Raw genomic sequence first — 24,242 nt, forward strand, 5'->3', positions numbered from 1 at the left:
GATAGCTAGATTGAGGAAATGGAGAACGTAGCACAGGCGGTAGGAGTGGACGCAGTGGGTCTAATATCGATGATCGTAACGGCCGCCAGGAACGTCAAGACGCATCGGAAGAACTGCGAGAAAATGGCACGGCATGTGAAGATGATCAGGAACTTGCTGGAGAAGCTTAAGTCTACGGACCTCAGGAAGTTTCCGGCAACCGGAGAACCACTGGAGCAACTAGAGGATGCACTCAGGAAAGCGCTCGATCTTGTGGAGAGTTGCAGAGAGAGGAGTTACCTGTACCTGTTGGCCATGGGATGGAGTATAGTATATCAGTTCCGTCAAGTTCAGACCGAGATCGATCGCTACCTCAAGCTCGTCCCTTTGATCTCGCTCGTCCACGGTTACCGCATTCAGGTTCTCTCTCTCTCTCTCTCACCGTTCTCTTTTTCACTTTTTCCTCACTGTTTCTGTTTCTCCGACATTCAAAATGACAAAATTGCCCATGAACATAATGGTTTATTAATATTTTTATTTGGGGTTATATTTGTAATTAAATGGAAATCTGGACCACAGTACCACACCGCTCTCCCCTTTCCCTTCCTTGCCTCTCGCTTCCGCAGCTATTGCGGAGAACGGAGAGATCGCAGAAAGTGGTTAGGTTGCCGAGAATGCAGAGAACGGCTAGATTTCCATGGAACGCAGAAAACAGAGGTTGCCGGAGATAACCATAGATCTTAAACTAAAGACATGAGATGGGTTTATCCCCTGTTTTTCAGCAGGAGGGATAGAGAAGCAGAGGCTTTGTATGTTTTTTTGACATCGAAGTGCAAGTAACTCTGCTAGAGAGAGAGAGAGAGAGAGAGGTCATTTGCCGGTGATTAAAAAGCCAGCCGCGGAGCTTCTTTTACTAACTTCCCATTTTAGTAGTGAAGTGGAGAACAAATCTGATTATCACGTCTCGAAAATCAGATATGCATGGAAATGGTCAAGATACACATCAAAATACATTTTTGTAGAAAAAAGCAACCACTACTTAGTCTTATCCCAACTAAATGGGCTCGGTCACATGGATCCTTACACAACAAAGTAGGGAAAACGGAGGTCTTCATGAAGGGAAATGAAAGTAAAAAGAATGAAGAATAAAAAAAAAGAGAGATGAGAGAAATGAGAAATGAGAAATGGAAAATGAAAGTAAGAGGAAAGAGGATAACCCGGAAATTAAGTTAGGAAAATCTCAGCTACATGGTGTTGACAACGTGAATGCATGTCATTCTTCACAATCTCTCCTTTGGTCATTTTAGGCCTGCCCCTAGTTCTTTTAGCTCCTTTAATCGGGATCATATCACTCCTCTTCACCGATGATATCTTTTTGGTGGATGAGACAAAAATGCAGTTTTGAAGCATAAAACACCTTATAAAGCAATATGTAAATATATATCAGCTTAATGCAAAGATTTGAGTCGTTTTTACCTAATCTTGTGTTGCATAACCAAAAAAGTAAGAATAAAAGAGATTTGAGCACAGAAAAAAAAAGAAAAAAGAGATGTGATCTCACTCATGGTTTCTTATTTGCAGGTTTAAAGGAGGTGTATCACCTGTATCACCTGTATCAGACCCGTATTGGTCGATACATTTTTTTTTTGAAAATTGAGTATGGTATCAATACCCACCAATATTGATAATACGTATCGGCCGATACGATAGGATACCTATTGATACTTAAAACCCTGATCCAAGGGTAGTAAAATGTTGGTAGTTGACCCTTTGCCTGTCTGTACTAAGTTTCTCTTGCTTCACCAGGGTGTGGGGGTTCCAGTATCAAGAAAACCATTTGATAGTTTATCACACTCCCAGCCAATGGTGGCAGCGACATCGGTAGAAAACCTGTCAAGCAATTCTCATGTGTATTGCTGAGTGCAGTCTCAACTCGATTGGTGGAAGTTTTTCAACACCCTGGGTGAAGAGAGAACCTCTTCATCCAAGGTGATGTGATCCCATGTTGGACTTCTGGGCCGTGAATTCCATCCATAACTAAACTCCCACACCTAGTATACATGGTCGATAATGTCCTTCCCCAGCCCAATCTAAGGGCCAATGAGGTGACTTAAGAGGTTCCCTCTTTACCTTGGGCGAAGGGAAACTCGGTCCAACTCAATTTGTCGGTCATTTAGATTTTTGGGTTTAAAAAGGTGGATATAGGACTACAGGGCATATGTTCCTTCTTGAAAGACTCTAAGCTCAAAGGGCTCAAAGGGGATCCTCTTCATTGATACAGTGGACCAACTCCCATCCATTAGATCCATTTAGGAGCATATCAATTTAAATCAGTCTCAGGCAAATCCATTTCTCTAACTAAGGAGTGAGAAGTAAATGAATTTGAAGTCCGTTATCATTCATTCTTTTAACGGAAGAGTTCATTCAGAAGTATTAATAATAAAAAAACTCTTTTGTACTATATACTCTGTTGTAACAGTGATGGAGAATTTCATAGGACTTGTTTTTTTTTTTTTTTTAACTTGTAAGCCACAGGATCATTTGCAAGCTATCGAAGATGACAATCGAAATTACACTTTAGATGAAGATGATGCAGAGGCTCAAGGGGCTGTGTTGAAGTCTGATCTTACCAATGAAGATGCAAAAATTTTGGAGAAGTCTCTCTCGCGCCGGTATCCTCACTTAGAATTCAGTGAGGCTCTTCAGGAGGAAAAGAATAAGTTACACGTTGAGTTGCAGAGGTCACAAACTGTCAACAATATCCAAGAGTGCACTGTGATTCAACATCTCATTGAGGTTACAGAGAACGTTATTAATGTGTTTCCTGAAAAGGATGGGACTAAACACCGACAAATTACTTGCACTGGACCAGGGTAGGTATCAACAATATTCACTATGTCAACAACACAGTTTGGTAGCTTGCAGGCTACTACTTTTGACTCTTTTACCGCCCTTCATATACTGTTTGATTATGGAATCTTATCAGATTGATTCTTGATATAGATATCACGCAAACTACTCAGTTATCCCTGCGGATATTTGTCATGGAGGAATGGATCTACGCCAAAAACCAGTACCAAGTCTCGTGACTTGAAATCAGAATGTCACAGCAAATCCGAGTGGCAAACTGATCTTTTTGATTGTTGCATTGAGCCTCGTCTATGTGAGTTACTGAAACCTTTTCTTTCGACATTCTTGTTTGACCTGTGATGTCATATGAATTGATCATATGCTTTCCAATCTTACTGGCATTGAATTATTCATGAATTGGGTGGTGTTTCTTGATTGTGAGCCATTCATCACAGGCGTGAAGACTTGCTTCTGTCCATGTGCCACCTTTGTATCAATAGCAAATGTGGCATCGAGAGGAAAAATTTGTAAGTTTGTGATGTTTCACATTGTCCCTTTTTTGAGTCATCTTATGCAATATGCCAGTTAGAGAAATAAGGCAAGCTGGAGTCTTTTTCTACATGTTGATTTGTACAGAGAAATAACTAAACATGCAAATAGAGAATGTGAAAACGTATGCAGAATAAAAGGATCAGAAACTGTGACTATGAATCTTGAGATGGGAAGGCAATCCGCTTATGCCTGTTCCCTGATTTCCTAATGTTTTCAGAAGGCTTGAAAAGGCATATTTCAGGCCGGGCCAACAAGTGATCGATTCCGTGTGTATTCTAAGTATTTACTTTGTATATATATACACACTTGTAAAGCCATTGGCAACTTAGACCATTAATATTATCATAGACATCTGGAATTATTCATAATATGATTCATCGAACTTCCAATATGTTGCAGCTAAAGGACAAGCATGCCATGACCTGATGGCTTACTCCTTTGTACTTGGATGTTGCTGTTATACTTGTTGCATGAGAGGAAAACTTAGGAAACTATTTTATATAAAGGTATGTTTTGTTCTCTGCTATACAGAAAATTCCTGGATTAGGAATTATTGAAATGGTTGATGGATTCATATATCTTATAAATGTATCTTATTTCCCAATATAAAAATCAGATGTTTTGAAATTACTTGATCAACCCACCATGAACTTGAATAAGTTTGTCCTAATGTTTTAATTAACTGTGATGTTCCCTTAGACTCAAATGATGTCCTGTTATTCTCTGCCTTGGATCTGGCATTGATATGCGCCACTTGCAATGAACAAACTCATGTCACCTTCCCCTGTACTGCGCAGATTCTTGAAAAGAACATATTGAAGCATTCAATTCGTTACTCTTCCTTGCGCAACCCCCTCCCCCTCCATTTCTTTTTCTTTTTGACGTGATATAACTATTTCTAGGATTTTGGCAGTGTCTCAGATGATGATTCTAGTGTATCTGCATTTGTAGGGAGGCCCATGTGATGACTTTTTAAGTCATGTCATGTGTTGCTGTTGTGCGCTGATTCAAGAGTGGCATGAGATTGAACTCAGAAGCCACGACGGTTGGTGTTTTTGACTTCAATAACTCTCATTTTAGGATATTATAATTTCTTCCTATTTTATGATCTGTTCTGCTACTGCCAATCTCTAGCAGGACCAACTGCATAAGTAGCAACTGAGTAGTTATCTTTCCAAAAGTCGAGAATTGTCTTGGTTTAATAGACATGTTCTTGCTGTAATTGTAGAATGTAGATTTCTCCCCTTGTTATTATGGAGGTAGGGACATGGCCAGAGCTTTCCTGGCTCTTCCGGATGTTTCACAAAGGTCGGCTAGCTCATAAACTGAATGTTTTACTATGGTGCAGGTTACCAGGGGAAGAATTTGAGCCCTCCACCGTTTCAGGATATGAAGCCTTAAACCTGTCATTTAATCCCATGACTGTCTTGTTTCACTGAATATATTGCTTGCTCTCTTGTAGTTGAGGATATATACCTCCTACACACACAAGCACATATACATTGCATATATATACAGAGAGAGAATCTGGTAAAAATAAGGTGGACAGAAAATGAAGCAGGGGGCTATGTAAACATGGAAGAAAAATGTCAATACTATGTGGCTGATTTATCAGGTGAAGTTGAACTGGCTGGGATTTTATATTTCTGAGGATTTTATTGGGGGAAAAGTGTAGGAGGGATTTGATCCCAGCCTGTGCTTTGAGGAACGATAGATATTATTAGCAGGGTAAGCTGGGATATTCTGCTGGGAAGTTCTTATGATGATCCAGAGCCAAATTAAATTTTAGATTGGTTGTATATCTTTGATATTTTGTGAAATTGAACTGGCCAGGAAGTTATCAAGATGATCCAGGCTTAAATTAAATTCAGATTACTTGTATATCCTTGATGTTAAATGTCACTAGAGAGAACAGAGATGCTTATATAATTCAGTTAGAAGTGCAGAAAAATATTACAAACACACACACACACACAAGTAAAATCATATACAAATGGAGGTAAATGGCCATTGTGCTCCATCTAACACAACATTTGGGCTTGATTTTGACCCTGTAGATGGATATTGGACTTCTCATATTCAGCTGCTAAGCTATCTTGCCGCATTTGATGTTTTGATTATTTCTATAACCTCTCTTTCACCATATGGAAAATTTAGTTTTCTTGAAAATTGGAAGATAGACGAGGTAGGTCTATTTGTTCACAAAATTTGGGTGCCACGAAGCTATTGAGTTTGTTGAGGTGCAAGAGGAAGATGGAAGATTTGGGTGAGTGGGAGAAACTTCAATAATTTTTATTGCTATTTTTTTTTTCACTTGGCTAAACGTACATGATGATGATAGAGGCTTATGAAAATGGAATCTTCCTGATTTAGAACTGCGATTCACCCATTTTTCGGAAGGAAAATTTCATAAAAATGATTAAATGAAGTTAATATGGACCATACGGAATTTTTTTTTGAGCTTTAGGATTCACACAGAGGAAAACCTGAACCAATCTTTGCCCTTGAAATGGAATTTTCCAAATCAGAGCGGCAATGGGCTTAATTTTTTAGGGAAATTCTGGAAAATGATAAGATAAAGCTGATAAAAGCCATGTGTAGTATAATTGGAAAATTAGAATTTTTTCCTCAACTCGTCTTTTAAAAAAACCTGGTGACTTGGTCTTGTTAAATCCAATCAAGGTGAGTCACATTTTTTTTTATTTTTTAGTGTAATAATTAAATATAAAGTAGTAAAAAATTAGAAAAAATGCATTTTGATTTTATATGAATGAACAAGGGAGGGGAGTCGAGCAGTTAAGGATTTCTTGCTGTTTTAAAATTATTATTTTACTCCCCAACTTGGTTTTTATGTGAATTGGCTTTATGGTATTTTAAAAAATGATTAAAATTCATCGAGTTTGTCTTGACTTGGACGATTTATGTCCTAGTTGCGTCATGTTTTATCTTTGCGTAGTCTATAGGACTTTTGATCAGGTTTTTCAAAATTTTGACTCAATAGGTGACTCATTACAGTCAAAACCCACTTTTCCAATTATATTGTGTAAGGAGAAATTGTGGATTCTGGATTCAAACTGGAGAACGAAAATCCATGACCATTCTTATTGAAATAGGGTCTTACAGATGTAAATTGAGATTTAACCGATTTTCAAAATAAAATGAATTGTTGAGGTTTAAACCAACGATTTCAAAAAAGAAAAAACTGAGCGGTTGGTTCCTGTTCAAGGCTTTCAGAACTATGTGTTGTTTTGTTTGGTAGATGATTTTGTTCTAATAAATAAATAAATAAATTGAACTGTTGCCCGAGTTAGTTGGATCCTATTCAACTATTCAAGGCTTTCAAAACTACGTGTAAAATTAACAGTTGTTTGAGCCCGTTGGCTCCCATTCCCAGATTTCAAAACTTGGGTGATGTTTTGTGGGCTAATGTCGGTAGGATTCTGTTCAATTGACGATCTAAGGAAAGGAATCACTTCTTTGACTTTCGTTGTTCCATAGTCTCAATCAAAGAAGGGGTATTCTATAGACGTCTTATTTTATCACCACGGATGGTGTCTCAATGATGACAAATATTTTTTTAGGATCGAAGGAAGATTTTATTTTTCGGCCTAGGGGATTTGATTTTCCCACAATCTCGAAGACATCGATGATCATAATATCATTGGAGGATAAGCCATTGTTAAAGTGTAGTTATCATACTTTTGAGTGCTCTTGAATGCTGAAACGATATGTTATTTCATCATACTAGAGTTTGGTATGAAAATGAGTTCATTTTCCATTTCGTCGGGAGAAGATTCTATTTTAGTCCATTAAGACCCACATTGGAGAGAGTTCTTTTTTACCATAATAATCCTTGATTTTCATACCAAATAAGATTATGTAGAATACGTAATAAAATGTCTTTGGAACCATCCAATTTTGACATTCGAAGACTAAGATATAGGCATCCAAAGTTTTGTGTAAAATTGGATTTCAGGCCCACCTGATCCAAAATAGAACCAACAGACCTAAGTGCCTCGCATCAACACCAAAATGAACGATTCAACGTGGAATCGGTTGGTCTAACCCGTAATCAATCAGTGACAATCCTCAATAGTCAAACTAAAATCAAATCGATTAATAAAGACCGAGATCTCGTTTATATTCGAGTTTGAAATTACGAACCCCAACGGTCAATAACATCATGTGACCATCACGTGGGGAGCGATTTTTATTTCCTTTTTCTCCGAATCGTTTATCGATTTTGTCGCTTCTATTCACTGATAACCTAAACCGACATTTATAGAAATGTGAGCTCCACAAAGATGCTTTAATGAAAAGAGACACTCGTCCTCCCTTCAATGGCCAAGATATCTTCAAAGGAAAGAAAAGGAGACAGACAAAACAACTACGTGTATAGAATAGATGAAGGATGACGCTTGTCTCTTTCCTGGCTCATCTATCTCTATCTATAAATAGAGGTAGTTAGGGTAATCCAGGGTTTTTAAGCTTTATAGCAATGGAAGATATTGTGACAGAGAATGAGAGGTTGGTGGTTGTGCCTAAGGAGGGGGAAGTCAGAGAAGGGATGAAGAGCAGTGAAGAAGAGAAAAAAGGAGGAGGGTTCATAAACCATCTGATTCCCACCTTAACTGCTAACTTACTTCTTCCTTTGAGTCCCAAGTCAAGACAGGTTGAAGAAGGAAAAGAAGAAGAAGAAAAAACCTGTGACACTACTAGTAGTCAAGTTACAGAGGAAGGTAGTGGTGGTGGGAATGGGATCATCAATAGTTTTATCTCCAACTTCTTCCATTCAAGTGAAGGTGGAGGAGGAGAAGAGGAACAGAAGAGAGATGAGAAAGTTGAAACAGAGGATACTGAAGCTAAAGCAGTGAAAAAGGAAGAGGGTGGAGGGCTCATTGACAATCTTGTGTCTCATTTGCCCAGCTCATTTACAGGTATGTATATGTGTAGTTCTAATTCCTTAACATTCTTAATTATGATCCTTTATAATGGCTAGCTGCTGCTCTGTTTGTGTTTCTGCAAACATTTGACTGATAATGGCTAGTTGGAATCTTTGTTCAGATGCTGCGGTTCCTGAAGCTGATGAGGCCGCTATTCTGATTCATTCTATCATCCATGACTAAGCGATTAAGCTCCAACTTGTTGATTCATTAGTAATTGTTTGGACTCATACAAGTTTTATGTAAATAGGGTTTTTTTTTTTTTTTTTTCTTTTCCATTTGATGTACTTCTTGGATGGCTGCCATGCATCAAGGTTGTGGGTTGGGAATCTCTACTCTTAAGGTGCCCACCATGTATATATATTCAATCCCTAGCTAGGGTTTGGTTGAGTTGACATTAAAAAACTTCATTTTAAGAATCTGATGAAGGAATTAGAAAAATAGAGTGAACTGGACAAACGGTCATCAAGTATTAGAAATTTTTGTTTTCTACTTTCTTCTTCTCACGCATCTTAATTTGCATTTGAAATAATACACTCGCATGTCCTACTAGTTAGTGGTCCGGCCTCATCGTTTAATGGTTGGGATTAACTGCATTATCATGAGATGCTCCTTATTAAAGGTGTACTACTTCTAAGGATAGCATTTCCTCAATATATATCAGGGAATATTAAATGTAGGGTAACCTATGAAGTACAAATCAATGGGTAACGATCTTAAAGGTGATCCACCATCGAGGCTTTTGGATAACATTTTTTGAGGGAATTCTTATTGAAGTATAAGTTCTATAATCTCCTCAGAATCCTATATTTTGAGATACACAAGCTTAACCGACCATGGCTTAAGAGTATTTATTTCGATTAAACATGGTTTTAAAAATCGGAATCGATAGTAGCAGATTCCGATAACCTCCGAATCTATACACACTGCACAATGCAATACTGCACCGTGCAGTAACAGGAGAGGATAACGATCCCCCCTCCCCCCCCTATAGCCATAGTAAAGACAACTTATGGCTTACTGCACTAAGCCGCCATTATCTACTTAACAGTCTTTGTAGAGAATTAGATTTTAGGGGTAGTAAAGCAATTATGGAGCCAAAAAAAGTGGTGAAAGACTTCAATTAGTATGTGAAACAAGAAGCATGTCAAACATAACCAATATTCTGAAAATAAGACCAGCTGATCCAAAAGTATTAAGATGGATGTGGCCGGATTACCTGATCGATCCTGCAAATATATATATCTCCCAAGCCAAGCGATCGAAGAAGGAATCCAAAATAGTGAATGCTTTGGAATTTTCCTCCTACAGTGATAAGATAAAACTTTCATCTCATGCTAGAAGAAATGGACCCCAATTTTCTTCACCTTATTGAATTTCCCAAGTCTATATGGGGGATGATCTCTTTCATGGAGGACTGAAACATTGATAGTATCCCCATATTCAGCAATTGATTTCCAAACACAATTCGGTATCTTTATCACCCAAGTAATACTTGCATCCCAGCTGGAATATCTAATATTTTTAAATCCATATCTCCATGTAAAATTCTTTGAATTATTATGAACTACAGCCATTAGATCAGCTTCATATTTCCAGGTCGAAAAAGCAATGCATAAAATCAACCCTTCTTGTTGATTGTTATGAGTAACCTGACAAGTTAATGAATCTGACGATGATGACTCACTTTCAAATTCAAAGCCAACCAACTTCGGAACCTCCTCTGTCCAATCCACAAACACCTCACAGACGTTATGATTTCCAACCTGAAAGATTCTCTCCTTGACACAACTTTTCAAATTGAAGCACCCATTTAAATCTATAGTTGTTGCAGACTTCAAACCCTCAAACCCTTCAATTTCAGTCACACTCGTACACCCTGAAAGATCTAGCATCAGTAGCTGCTTCAAGTTTGACAGATTTGGTAACCTTTCCAACATCAAGCAATTTGATGCACGAAGACAATGCAAACTTGATGGAAGCATTGGGAGTAACTCGAAATTGCAACCACAAACATTCAGAGTTTCAAGTTTTGAGCAGAAAGCAATACCGTTCGGAAGATTCCTGAGTTTACAGCAAAATTTTAGATCCAAGTGAACAAGTTTCTTCAGAGAATTAACACTTTCATGAACTTCAATTAAACTTGTACAACAAGAGAGAACCAGTTTCTCAAGATTTGGGAGCCCTGAGAAGTCAGGCGTATGGGTTAGGTACCGAGAATAACTAAGTTTAAGTTCCTTCAACTTTGTGAAACACTGGAAGAAAAATGCAAAAAATTAGTTTCCACAAATCACATATGATAAAATTAACTCCACACAAATATAGGAAAACTGATCAACAAAATTATGGCATACCTTGGTTCCCTTCCAAACTTCTTTGAGTTTGCTATTTTGTATGTCAAGAATAACAAGGCTCCGCAAATGAAAATTATTTGGTATATATTCGAAAGGGAAACCTTCCCAGCTAAGCCAAACTAAGTTTCTGAAACAAAAAACCCGTTCCTGAAGAAAAATTTCTGGATCTATTTTGTTGTTGAACGAGAAATCATCGATACTGAGTAATCTTAGATTAGGCATTTTAGAAAATCCTTCAATGGTCAACAGATTGAACTCGTTCACATTATATTCAGACAAGTGTAATTGAAGGCCTTTAACTGCATCAGTTCCCTGATAAAAGAGGGAAATTAATAAGACAAGGAAAATGCTAAAAAGGAAAATGTTAAAGAGTGAGGACAATTTTCATATCTATTTGAATTGCTAATAATCATCATTCTATGACAAGAGATTAACTTGTGTAACTAATACTTACAGTGAGGTTTATCAATACATCAATGGCATCGTCACTATCCCACAATCTACTGCGTCTTCCAGGCGTCTCAAAAGACTGTCTACGAACAATTTCCCTTCCCATGTCTCGAATCAGGTCATGCATACATACCATGTTATCTTCATCAATTGTTACTAGAGACCTCTCTATGAGAAGTTTAATTCCAGCTTCTCCGCCCAGACCACAAGCATCTAGAATTGTAATCACAAAATCTTTTTTCTCTCCAATGAAAAAGCATGATATATCAAGAAATATTGTCTGTTTGGAACTATGTAATCCATTATAACTTATTTCAAGTATTTTAAAAATCTTATCATCGGGTATCCGTCTTAAATTCTCCAATTCCGTTTCCCATTCAACTTGAAATCTATTGTATAGATGAGAACCCAAAACCTTAAGAGCTAATGGAAGGCCCCCTGCATAATCTACTACCATATTTGAGAGTTGCTCATAACCTTTTGATGGATGATTTTGTCGAAAGGCATGGTGACTGAAAAGTTGAAGGGATTCATTTGGATTCATCGTCTTGACTCTATACTTATATTTTTCATCCACATCCAGCCCATTTAGCGAATGTTCGTCTCTAGTTGTTAGGATGATTCGACTTCCCGGAACAAATGAATCATGCCCTCCAACCAATCTATAGAATTGTTCCCTGTCGTCCACATCATCAAGAACAATAAGAACTCTTTTACATAGACGGTCTCTGATGGTAATGATTCCTTGATCCTCATTGTCTATGTCTATGGCTTTTCTCTTCAAAACACCAGAGAGAAGCTGTTTTTGTAAGAAAACAAAACCCTCTTTTCTTGAAACCTCTCTAACATTAGCAAGAAAACAGCTACCTTCAAAATTACTAAACATGACGTTGAAAACAGCTTTCGCTATGGTTGTTTTACCTATTCCACCAGGGCCACATATCCCTACGATCCGAACAACATTCAGTCCTCCATCATTTAGCAAACAACTTATACGCTCAATGTGAGATTCTAACCCGATTGGATGCTCTGCAACATCCAAGCATGTGGGCTTCAATATTGTCAACACTTCTTCACCAATTTTCTTTATAAGCTCCGCCTCATGCCTGACCATTTTGATACAAACAACCGGGGGGGGGGGGGACTTTAGTTACTAAATCAAGAAGGGTGCCACTATAAGTAGGATCGTGATCTTCTACGGTGCGCTGCCCGTAGCAGCCTGTGCGGCCCAGACAGCATCGCGTGCAATGTCTGCCTTACCCCTGCTCGGACAAGACGCTCGGGCAGAGGTAAGGCAGACATTGCACGCGGCGCTCTGTCTGGCCACACATTGCCGCTACGGGCAGTGCGCCGTAAAGGATCTGTATTGCTATAAGTAATGCTTAGTTTAGGTTTTACTAATGTTGGTAAAAAGGATTTTGGTTTAACACTACATACTATGATGCTTGAAATTGATGGGAGTTTTCATCTACATTGAGGGCTAAACCTTAAAAATTACTAAACACAATAACTGAAAGGAGGATTTGATTAATAAAATCCACTTACCCATTTGCAACATTTCTTTGATCCCACCCTGACATATTCGCAGCTTCTTTGAGAGAAGCCCTCCATGTCTCCACTTTCCCCATCTCATCCATGAAACGCTCTTCGTGTCTCATAAATGCCTCCGTGTAAGTGTTACTCTGTTTCCTGACATCAGATGGATTCATCTTGTAGAAAACAGGGAGAACCTTTTCCATTCGGCCATCTTTTTTGCAATCAAGGATCTTCACCAGCTCGTTAAGGCACCAGGTGGAAGAAGCATAATTCTCAGAGAAGACAATAATGGCAATCCTACAACCTTCGATGGCTTCCGTCAGTTCTGAAGGTATATCCTCTCCTCTGTTTAGCTCTTTGTCGTCTCTAAAGGTGCGAATTCCATCCCTATCCAACCAGTTAAAGAGGTGATCCGTGAAGTTGGTGCGAGTGTCCTGACCGCAAAAGCTCAAGAAGACATCATACTTCCACTGACGGGAGGAAGAAGAGGCTCCGTAACTCATCTCGGCAGAGTAGTACTGGACAAAGCACAACAAGATCAGATGAACAATAGTGTTCTACTACCAAGAGAGAGAGAGAGAGAGAGAGAGAGGGCAGAAGAGAAGAGCGGGCAGAACAGGAACGAGCAGAGGTTGGAGACTGCAATACTAGAAAGGGGGCAATTATTACTACTACCCTATACTTAGCCTATATTTACTAAAACTATTATATTTTAAAATTTTTTTTTAAAGTACTATTCTTTTAAACTTTTACATCTCCTTCTACCCTCGTATTTTTAAATAATCAGATTGCTCTTCTTTTTCACCTAGTAACCTGCTAATCTATTTAACCTATCATTTTCTTCTATTTTTGTTATTAAAATAATAATAAAATAAAAGCATCCATCGGTTTCTTTTCTCTCCCATTTTTTACTCCATTCGTTTTTGTTTCTTTCAATTATTTTATTTAATTAATTTTTTATTCAACATTTTGTCCTCATCGTTCTTCTTCGATAGATCATGATTCTAAGTATCGGTATTGTATTGCCTGTATCAAGTGATACGTACGGGTATTGCTAGTCACCAATATCGATATTGTGCCAATACCATATCTGTAGCACGGTACAGACAAGGGGTAAAATGATCAGAAAACTTATTTTTTTAAGACAATTCAAGGGTAATTTTGTCTGATACAGTCGATCCAGATCGATCGATACTGTATCGGTATCTTATCGATTTTATAGGTTACCGATATCATACATTAAAACGAATAGAGTAAAAATTGGGAGAGAGAAGAAGCGGGCGATGCTTTCATTTTTTACTATTTTAATGATAAAAATAATAAAAAATTGAAAAAAAATGGTAGGTTAAATAGATTAGCAGGTTACTAAGTGAAAAAGAAAAATAATCTGGGTATTTAAAAACATGAGGATAGAAGGAGATGTAAAAATAAAAAAACAGGGTAGTTTCAGAAAAGAAGTTTAAGATAGGATAGTTTTAATAAATATAGGCTAAATGTGAGATAGTGATAGTAATCTCTGATAGTAAAGATACAAGAAGGAGAGGGGAGACCGAAAACATGTGAAAACAGTCAAACACGCGTTGTAATCTCTGTTTTCGATGGAAACATATATGTCATAATTACTCAAACAGTGGGGGACCCATGTGGGACCCACATCCGGACATACTACTAGTGGGCCAACATATCGTTTAATGGCTGGGATCAGATGATCCTATGATCATCCTTAATATTAAATGTAATTCTCAGGGTAGCATTTCCTCCTATATCATATCTTTAACTTATCTCGACGACTTGACCTTAATAATATGTGCCAATCTTTTATGATTTTCAACCGACAATTGAGAGATAAGCGAAGTGATACAAATGGTAAGAAACGGCTGCCACAGTTGGAAGGACTTGTGAGTTGTGACTGGTCCCACTTTTCCGTGTCAAATGCCTTTTGACGTGTATTTGTTTGCTGAGTTGAGTTGTTAGTATTTTTTTGTTGTTTTTGGAATTAGGAGGTTTTATATATATTTTATTTTTTTAGGGAGGGGAGGGGGGGATAGGGAGGTCAGGACACTCGAACTCGAGACTTTCTGGTGAGCATGGACATGCAGCGCACCATAGCTCACCAACTGCACTAGGCAGCTGTTTGTGTTTTTTTTTTATAGAAGAGTTGTTAGTCTTGTGACTCATGTGTTTTATTGGCTGTATCCGACATGGACATAGTTATACACGACATGATTTTAGATATTGGTATCGAATCATTCAAATCTGCATTTGTTCGGTCTGGAACGACATTCTATGTATGAATATGCAAGAACGTTTTTTGAAACAAAAATAGAATAAAAATGTTGTTTGAAAAAACCTATTCTTCCACATTTGATGTTAATTACAATAACATCATTTCCATCTAAATTAAGATCAAAAAATACTTGTCAAATCAATTTTTCTCTTACCAACCTTAGCATAAATTAAAATAAAAAATTATTCCATTTAAATTTACCAACATCAATATATTCACAATATTCTGACAGCATCTCTGGCAAGAAATTGCCTAGCTACCCTTTGTTTGCTCTTGTGGGATATTGTTGAGACCTGGGGTTGATATGTTTTTTTTTTAAAGTGCCCTCCATGATTATAGGTAAACCCATGAAAAATAGAGGCTGTGAAGCCAACATTCCAATTACCTTGTAAGGCAACTAGGATATTAAACCGTGCAGGAAGTTTGAGAAACCCATAGCAAAGACTAATGGTTTGCAACTAGTAATAATTGGGAGTGAAGTCTTGAAGAAAGATTGCATCTGAATCAAGATAAGAGCCAAACAAAAGTGCAAAGAAACCCTAGTGCACCTTTCCAGCAAATAGGAGACAAAACCTGCCCTTGTGCAAGAAAATAGGTGCAAAGCTAATTTTAAATTTTAAGACTTACTAGCTGGTCTAATCAGAAAGGAAGTGTCAGCCCCAATAGTACATAAATCTAGCTGGGGTGAAAATGGAAAGGTGGGCAGAGGGAAACAGAGATTTCAGTTGGGCTAATGCAATGTAAAGGATTATGTGGGAGGCATTTCTGTCTGAAAACAAATCAATGGAAAAATGGGTCCACCAAAATAAAGAACCCCCCCCCCTCCCCATTTAGTACATAACTCTGACTTATTGGGTCAGAGTCCAAACCAGGACATTTTAGGTAATTTTACCAAAATCTACCAACATGATCAATATTTAACTAACATTTTGATAAAATATCTTCCCTCACATGGTGAAGAAGCAGATGCCAAAACATCCCCACCCACCAGGAGGGATTAGTGGCTTGTGTTAGTGCATTACAAAATCTGGCTAATGACATAAGAAACGCATAACACAGCGGAGATCTTTGCACCACATCAATGAATTGTATAAGATGCTGTACTTATGAACTTACTGTCATGGGACTGACTGAAATGAAAATATACAAAAAACATATTCACATTTGATCAACAACAGTTCAGAACTGGGCATCAAGAACAAAGGTCTTTGCACCACATCAATTAAGTCACTGCTTACCTCACAACAATGGTAGGCATTATGCTTCCTGTAGTTGAAATTACTTTGATGAGAAATCCGTAATCATGCTTGCAACCTCAAGTTGTGACTGAAGGCACAGTCCAACTCAGCTGTGATCTCAACCTCAAAGAGTGGACTTGCTAGGAGAAAGGCCTGGCCTTAGCTGAAACTCAGGATACAAATAAGAAATTGCCAGTATGAAAAAAGAACATAACAACTCTTCCTTTCGTAGAAATATTAACTACAATTCGACTTTATTTTTCTGTGTTTCACCATCCTGCCAGAACAACCCACTGAATAACTGTGTCAACATACCAGTAACTGGTTTGGGGCCCTGACCTTCTAACTTTGCACTACAGATTGAATAAAAGTCATGCTTCAAAGGAGGATTAACAATCCTTTCCTGCAATTAAGAAAAAATAAGAATAAAAATAAACTAAACAGAGATTAGTGATCAGAACAGGGAAGCTAGATCATGGATAGTACCTTGAAAACTTCAGATGGACAGAAATCCTTGTTATCACAACCCTGACCCACACAAAAAGCAACAGAAAAGACCTTAAAATAAATAGAAGTATGAAATGGTAAATTCACAATATTTGTGGTATAAGATAACAATATCAACTTTCGAGTATGGTAGATAATACATAAATTAAAATCAGATGAGCTAAAATGACCATAATAGAGATTATAGAATTGATATATGCATTACAAAATAGTAGAGACCGATTCTGGAAATCGATTAGCAAGTCAGAACATCAGGAAAGGTATGAAGTTGAAGTCTTCAAGTTTTCACTTGCAACCCCCCCCCCCCCTTTTCAACCATTCAGTTTCATTACCTATGACAAGTCAAGGTCAAATTCTAGTGAGTGAATTGCAACTATCTGCTTTGTTTTATTAAATGGCATTCAAATCTTTTTCTTCACCTTGCCTCAAGCAAATATTAGGAGTCTACCCAGTGCAGTTAAAGCAACAAAAAAAATTTTAACATGCAAAAGTATGCCATCAACAAAACCTTACCGGCATAGGAACTGGAACTTTGTTGTGCAGCACTTGCACAAAGTACTTGCCAGAATTGTTGTCTGGACAGCTGTGCAAAACCAGCATATTGTTGGCAGAAAAAGGTGCCATTATGCTACCCTTCCAGTTTCTTTTCTTGGGGGGGGGGGGGGGGGGTTGGGAGGAAGTTCCAAAGGTTGGTCCATCTGTATTTGTTCAAAATCTGGAAATTCAGTAAATACCACCCATTAGATAGAGAAGGAAATTCAGAGTAAATTGTCATTGAGAAAGAAAATATGGCAGCAGAAGTGACAACAACAAATAAGGCAAATTTTGTTCACAAACTTAGATTCTGGAAACTGAAATACAACACCATGCAGAGGTGATTCTATTTATGTTCATATTATATGAGAGAGCCTGAAATGTCAAGGATAAAAGCTCACCAGATTCCTCAAGAAAAAGTCCTAGCAAACAAGAGACTGGTACCACTTTCTTGGAATGTGCAAAACAAAGCCTTGCCTTCTCATAAGTGCCTGGAATAAGGTGTTCTGAAGCATAGAAGAAAATTGATTTATGAGCCATCTGAAGCAAAAAAAAAAAAAAGTAGCTAGCCCTTGGATATTGGCATCTTTATTTCTTATGCTAAGTCCAAATGCCCAAAGTAAATTCTTCTCATCCATGATTTTGCAAGAAATTTTGCCAATCATGCAAATGGTAAACCATCTAATGGTGAGGGGGAAAAGTAATCCCACTGATGTTGCAAAGAATAGTACAAGCTACATGAAGCAAAACTTTGATATTTACAAATTGAGAAAGGTAGAAGCCTTTCCTTGATGTCCCAAACATCTTCCATGTGGCATCCCTGTTGGGGCTAAAATTTTGTGGGCATCTTGTCCATGACATCATCTATCAATTTGGCAAGTTTCAGCTGAATCCCATTTTCCCATGTGGAGATATAAACTTTAAAAATAGATTAAAAATTCAACTTTGGAAATATTGTGCAACTTCAGTTTAACTGTTGAAAATAAAAGGGTTATACTTTAGAGTCCTAACGTGGTGGGCCATACCCTGCAGATAGGCACAAAACTTCATGCATAGCTAATTCAAGGCGATGACGTTTGATCCAATGGTTAGTTTGACTAGAGGAGGCCTACATGTGGCTCAAGAAAGAGGTGTCCGGTCAACAAAAGTCTTCCTTGATGGGTTAATAGACGACTGCTAATTTTCATCAATGCACTAGACATTCTACCCTTCAAACGTAGTGTCAGAACATCAAACTTGAGGACATTGGCTGTCTTTGCACTGTCTCACAATGGAGCAACCTTACTGTTGCACCAAGGCCTACCCTCAAAGTTGGTTAATGCTTCATGGGTAGATTTCAATTGATTGACAATGCACTACATATGAGAGTGGAGAATGTTAATGAGTCTATTCAAGAATTGAAAAAAAATCCATGTTGTCTGTCAGAGACACTATTTGAGTTTAAATAATCAAATTCTGCTTCGAATAATATGTTTATATGGTCTTGTAGAGAATATTCATTTTGATACCATGACACAGGGACAGACCTAACATGACCCTAGGATAAGTGGTGAGGAGACATGCATAGCTTAGGCCTTGTATCAAGTATGACTTCAGATCTAAGCAATCAAACAGTGGGGGACCCATATGGGGCCTACACCCACATATACTAGCGGGTTGGCCTCATCGTTTTATGGTTGGGATCAACTGAATTATCATGGGATGTTCCTTATTAAAGGTGCTTCTAAGGATAGCATTTCCTCTATAAATATCAGGAATAGTAAATGTGGGGAAACCTATGAAGTACAAATCAATGGGTAAGGATCTTAAAGTTGATCCACCATCCATTACCCCCCCCCCCCCCCAAAAAAAAGAAAAGAAGGTGATCCACCATCTAGGCTTTTGGATAAAAATTTTTGAGGCAATTCCTAGGTATAAATTCTACAATCTCCTCATAATCCTATATTTTGAAAATCACAAGCTTAACCGACCATGGCTTAAGAGTATTTGTTTCAAACATGGTTTTAAAACTCGGAATCGATAGAAGCTGATTCCGATTAAACCTGAATCTACACATACGGAGTCTAACCAAGTTTGGCCAAGTCCGACCGATTCCCCACCAACTGCATCATCATGGAAAACAAAAGTCATGTGTAGATAACTGGTGTTTCTTAAGCTTCAGTTGCCCAATTCTGTTCCTTTTTCTTCATTCCCAGTTCCCACTCACCCCCCCCCCATAGTAAAGACACCTTATGGCTTACTGCACTAAGCCACAAACATAAATGTCATTATCTACTTAACAATCTTTGTAGAGGCAATTATATTTTAAAGGTAAAGAAAATATGAAGCAAAAAAAAGTGGCGAAAAACTTCAATTAGTATGTAAAACAACATGTCAAACATAACCAATGTTCTGAAAATAAGTCCAAATTAAACCAGAAAATACAGGTCAAAAGACTCAAATCCATGGAGGTATGATGCAACATATGCATGATTTGGGGGAATTTAAGATGGATGAAGATCACCTGATCGATCCTGCAAATATATCTCCCAAGCGATCGAAGGAATCCAAAATATTAAATGCTTAGTCATGCTTCGGATCAAATTTTCCTCCTCCGATAAAATTCTAATGCTATGTGACAGCATAGAAGAAATGGACCCCAATTTTCTTCACCGTAACAGATTCCGTAAGACTAAATCGAGGAGCTCTTTTATAGAGGACTGAAACATTGATAGTATCCCTATATTCAGCCATTAATTTCCGAAAACAATCTGGTATCTTCATCACCCAAGTAATAGTCTTTTCTTTGGGGTGAAATACATTCTTAGTAATGTCAAATCTCAATGTAAAATTCTTGGATTTATTATCAACTACAGCCATTAGTTGGTTGTAAGAGCCACAGGTCGAAAAAACAATGCATAAAATCAACCCTTGTTGCATCTCCATGTTGTTATTAGGAGGTTGAGTAACCTGACAAGTTAATGAACCTGACTCACTTTGAAATTGAAAGCCAACCCACTCCGGAACCTCCATATGATCCAAAATGACCTCACAGAAGTTATGATTTCCAAGGTCTTTAAATATGTCCTGTCCATGGAACCAATCAAATCATGTTATTTATAGAATTAAATTTTTTTTAGGGCCAAGTGTAACTATTGTTGGAAAACCAGGTTTTGATTCGGGCGAGTCACCAGAGTCGAGTCAAAATTCTGTAAAACCTGGTCAAGAGTCATGTAGACTCGGCCAGGTTGAAAAATGACTAGACTAGGTCACGAATCGTCCAAGTCAAATAAGACTCGGTCATTCCATCTGAGTCACTAAATACCTAGCGAGTCTAATCATTTTTTAAAATACATAATTGATTACTTGAGTGTTTAGTAAATAAGTCAATAAATGTAACAAAAAAATAAATTTTAATTTGACTATCTTACCTTCAAGGCATGATCTCTCTCTCTCACACACACACACATTTATTAGTTTATATATATTTATTGTATTTAAAAAAAAAAATAGACATGACTCGCCTGACTAGGTTTGACCAGGTCGAGTCACCAGACTTTTCGAAATGCGAGTCGAGTCAGAAAACCTGGTTTTCCAACTATGAGTAACAAGGTATTAAAATGCAGAATCTCCAAATCAATCAAGAATCTACTGAAATTAGATTCTAACATAACCTATTTTTGGGATGTCGACCGGCTGCTCCGGCTTTGCTAGAATCAGGAACGACTTCAGTCGATTCTGATCTGAATTGGCTAATTCAATCAATCAATTACAATTCTTGAAACTATGGGGTGTTGAGAGAGAAAGAGAGAGAGGACAAACCTGAAAGATTCTCTCCTTGGCAGAACTTTTCAAATTGAAGCACCCATTTAAGTCTATAGTTGTTGCAGACTTCAAACCCTCTAAGCCCTCAATATCAGTCAGCTTTGTACACCATGTAAGATCTAACATCAATAGGTGCTTCAAGTTTGACAGATTTGGTAACCTTTCCAACTTCATGCAATATGATGCATTAAGATAACGCAAACTTGATGGAAGCATTGGGAGTAAATTGAATCTCCAACCCCAAACGTTCAGAGTTTCAAGTTTTGAACAGAAAGATATAGCACTCGGAAGATTCCTGAGTTTTTCGCAATCTGATAGATCCAAGTTAACAAGTTTCTCAAGATGATTAATACTTTCATGGACTTCAACCAAACTTTCACAACTTCTGAGAATCAGTTTCTCAAGATTTGGGAGCCCTGAGAAGTCCGGCGTACGGGTTAGGCAGCGAGAATAACTAAGATTGAGTTCCTTCAACTTTGTGAGACACTGGAAGAAAAGGAAAAAAAATTAGTTTCCACACATTACATATGATAAACTCCAAAAAAAATATAGGAAAACTCAACAAGATTGTGGCATACCTTGGTTCCCTTCCAAACTTCTTTGAGTTTGCTATTTTGTATGTCAAGAATAACAAGGTTCCCCAGATGAAAATTATTTGGTATATACTCAAAAGGGAAATTATACCAGTTAAGCCAAACTAAGTTTCTGAAACAAATAACCCATTCCTGAAGAAAAAATTTTGGATCTATTTTGTTGTCGAAATCAACAATTCTGAGTAATCTTATATTAGGCATTTTAGAAAATCCTTCGATGGTCGACAGATTGAACTCGTTCAAAGTATATCTATACAAGATTAATTGAAGGCCTTTAACTGCATCAGTTCCCTGATAAAAGAGGGAAATTAATAAGAAAAGGAAAATGCTAAAAAGGACAATGTTAAGAGTGAGGACAATTTTCATAACTATTTGCTAATAACCATCATACTGTGATAAGAGATTAACTTGTGTTACTAATACTTACAGTGAGGTTTATCAATACATCAATGGCATCATCATTGTCCCACAATCTACTACGTCCTCCAGGCGTCTCAAGAGACTGTCTATGAACAATTTCCCTTCCCATGTCTCGAATCAGGTCATGCATACATAGCCTGTTATTTTTATCAATTGTTACTAGAGACCTCTCTATGAGAAGTTTAATTCCAGCTTCTCCGCCCAGACCACAAGCATCCAGAATTGTAATTACACAATCTTTTTTCTCTCCAACGAAAAAGCATGATATATCAAGAAATATGGTTTGTTTGGAACTATGTAATCCATCATAACTTATTTCAAGTATTTCAAAAATCTTATCATTGGGTATCCGTCTTAAATTCTCCAATTCCGTTTCCCATTCAACTTGAACTCTATTGTATAGATGAGAACCCAAAACCTTAAGAGCTAATGGAAGGCCCCCTGCATAACGTACTACTTCATTTGAGAGTTGCTCATAACCTTTTGATGGATGACTTTGTCGAAAGGCATGGTGACTGAAAAGTTGAAGGGATTCATTTGGATTCATTGTCTTGACTTTATATTTATATTTTTCATCCACATCTAGCCCATTTAGCAAATGTTCATCTCTAGTTGTTAGGATGATTCGACTTCCCGGAACAAACGAATCATGCCCTCCAACCAATTTATAGAATTGTTCCCTTTCGTCCACATCGTCAAGAACAATAAGAACTCGTTTACATAGACGGTTTTTGATAGTAATGATTCCTTGGTCCTCATTGTCTATGTCTATGGCATTTCTCTTCAAAACACTAGATAGAAGCTGTTTTTGTAAGGAAACAAAACCCTCTTTTTTGAAACCTCTCTAACATTAACAAGAAAGCAGCTACCTTCAAAATTTCTAAACATGACGTTGAAAACGGCCTTCGCTATAGTTGTTTTGCCTATTCCACCAGTGCCACATATCCCTATGATCTGAACAACATCCAGTCCTCCATTTAGCAAACAACTTATATGCTCAATGTGAGATTCTAAACCGATTGGATGCTCTGCAACATCCAAGCATGTGGGCTTCACTATTGTCAACACTTCTTCACCAATTTTCTTTATAAGCTCCGCCTCATGTCTGACCATTTTGATAGAAACAATGGGGGAAAAAAAATGCAAAATAAAAACTTTAGTTATTAAATCAAGAAGGCTGCCACTATAAGTTATGCTTAGTTTAGGTTTTACTAATATTGGTATAATCGATTTTGGTTTAACACTACATAGTATAATGCTTGCAATTGATGGGAGTTTTCATCAACATTTAGGGCTGAGTCGGCAGATCCAAATCGGACCAAATCCATGGTAGGTAGAACTTAACTAATGATATTATAGCCAAATAAGAAAGTACTTAACACCATAACTGAAAGGAGGATTTGATTAATAAGATCCACTTACCCATTTGCAACATTTCTTTGATCCCACCCTGACATATTCGCCGTTTCTTTGAGAGCAGCCCTCCATTTGTTCACTTTCCCCATCTCATCCATGAAACGCTCTTCGTGTCTCATAAATGCCTCCGCGTAAGTGTGACTCTGTTTCCTGACATCCGATGGATTCATCTTGTAGAAAACAGGGAGAACCTTTTCCATTAGGCCATCTTTTTTGCAATCAAGGATCTTGACCAGCTCATTAAGGCACCATCTGGAAGAAGCATAATTCTCAGAGAAGACAATAATGGCAATCCTAGAACCTTCGATGGCTTCCGTCAGTTCTAAAGGGATATCCTCTCCTCTGTTTAGCTCTTTGTCGTCTCTGAAGGTGCGAATTCCATCCCGATCCAACCAGTTAAAGAGGTGATCGGTGAAGTTGGTGCGAGTGTCGTGACCGCAAAAACTCAAGAAGACATCATACTTCCACTGACGGGAGGAAGAAGAGGTTCCGTAGCTCATCTCGGCAGAGTAGTATTGGACAAAGCATAACAAGATCAGATAAACTCTTAATGATTTTCTTTTCTACTACCGAAAGAGAGAGAGAGAGAGAGAGCAGAAGAGAAGAGAAGAGCAGAGGTGAGAGATCCTTGCAAACACGTTTTCTGGAAAACCCGTCTCAAACGTTGTGGAGTGGTTTTCGTGAGACATAACTTATCTTGATGACTTGAAGAACTTGTGAGTTGTGACCACACTTACACTTAAGAATGCAACCGTCCACTCTTATGTATGGTGCACATT

General features: G+C 37.7%; 3 protein-coding genes and 1 pseudogene across 6 annotated transcripts; 1 reads left to right on the top strand and 3 right to left on the bottom strand.

Annotated features, from left to right (window-relative positions):
* Nucleotides 1-18: 18 nt before the first annotated feature.
* On the top strand, nt 19-5,028 carry LOC122640080 (protein MID1-COMPLEMENTING ACTIVITY 1-like). Of its 4 annotated transcripts, XM_043833213.1 has the most exons (8): nt 19-399; nt 2,509-2,852; nt 3,030-3,142; nt 3,285-3,356; nt 3,781-3,887; nt 4,333-4,416; nt 4,448-4,455; nt 4,728-5,028. In XM_043833213.1, exons 1-8 carry the CDS (start codon nt 19-21, stop codon nt 4,780-4,782), a joined length of 1,164 nt encoding a protein of 387 aa, XP_043689148.1. In that variant the 3' UTR covers nt 4,783-5,028. The 4 variants fall into 4 exon arrangements, with proteins under 4 accessions (XP_043689148.1, XP_043689140.1, XP_043689162.1 ...); XM_043833205.1 differs by lacking the exon at nt 4,448-4,455 and having other exon boundaries at nt 4,333-4,426; nt 4,730-5,028; XM_043833227.1 differs by lacking the exon at nt 4,448-4,455 and having other exon boundaries at nt 2,509-2,834; nt 3,054-3,142; nt 4,333-4,426; nt 4,730-5,028.
* Nucleotides 5,029-9,661: 4,633 nt separating this feature from the next.
* LOC122664066 (disease resistance protein RUN1-like) lies at nt 9,662-13,206 on the bottom strand. Its single transcript, XM_043859786.1, has 4 exons — nt 12,674-13,206; nt 11,133-12,234; nt 10,679-10,990; nt 9,662-10,579 (listed from the first exon to the last, which is right to left on the bottom strand). The coding sequence occupies exons 1-4, from the start codon at nt 13,165-13,167 to the stop codon at nt 9,662-9,664; spliced, it is 2,826 nt and encodes a 941-aa protein (XP_043715721.1). The 5' UTR covers nt 13,168-13,206.
* Nucleotides 13,207-15,918: 2,712 nt separating this feature from the next.
* On the bottom strand, nt 15,919-17,346 carry LOC122640113. The gene is made up of 3 exons (XM_043833249.1): nt 17,210-17,346; nt 16,676-16,717; nt 15,919-16,592 (listed from the first exon to the last, which is right to left on the bottom strand). Exons 1-3 carry the CDS (start codon nt 17,318-17,320, stop codon nt 16,431-16,433), a joined length of 315 nt encoding a protein of 104 aa, XP_043689184.1. The 5' UTR covers nt 17,321-17,346; the 3' UTR covers nt 15,919-16,430.
* A 2,494-nt stretch (nt 17,347-19,840) lies between these two features.
* LOC122664156 lies at nt 19,841-24,011 on the bottom strand (annotated as a pseudogene).
* Between the last annotated feature and the right edge of the window lie 231 nt (nt 24,012-24,242).

Source organism: Telopea speciosissima, chromosome 1, assembly GCF_018873765.1.
Source record: "Telopea speciosissima isolate NSW1024214 ecotype Mountain lineage chromosome 1, Tspe_v1, whole genome shotgun sequence".
In the NCBI taxonomy this organism is placed as follows: Eukaryota; Viridiplantae; Streptophyta; class Magnoliopsida; order Proteales; family Proteaceae; genus Telopea; species Telopea speciosissima.

Coding starts and splice junctions, on each gene's coding strand:
- LOC122640080 (XM_043833205.1), top strand. CDS start 19: ATGGAGAACGTAGCACAGGCGGTAGGAGTGGACGCAGTGGGTCTAATA. Junction 2,853..3,029: donor ATTACTTGCACTGGACCAGG/GTAGGTATCAAC, acceptor TTTGTCATGGAG/GAATGGATCTACGCCAAAAA. Junction 3,357..3,780: donor GGCATCGAGAGGAAAAATTT/GTAAGTTTGTGA, acceptor AATATGTTGCAG/CTAAAGGACAAGCATGCCAT.
- LOC122664066 (XM_043859786.1), bottom strand. CDS start 13,167: ATGAGTTACGGAGCCTCTTCTTCCTCCCGTCAGTGGAAGTATGATGTC. Junction 12,235..12,673: donor CAAAGAAATGTTGCAAATGG/GTAAGTGGATTT, acceptor CAAAATGGTCAG/GCATGAGGCGGAGCTTATAA. Junction 10,991..11,132: donor ATGTATTGATAAACCTCACT/GTAAGTATTAGT, acceptor CTCTTTTATCAG/GGAACTGATGCAGTTAAAGG.
- LOC122640113 (XM_043833249.1), bottom strand. CDS start 17,320: ATGGCACCTTTTTCTGCCAACAATATGCTGGTTTTGCACAGCTGTCCA. Junction 16,718..17,209: donor AAGTTCCAGTTCCTATGCCG/GTAAGGTTTTGT, acceptor TGTGTGGGTCAG/GGTTGTGATAACAAGGATTT. Junction 16,593..16,675: donor GTCCATCTGAAGTTTTCAAG/GTACTATCCATG, acceptor TCTTAATTGCAG/GAAAGGATTGTTAATCCTCC.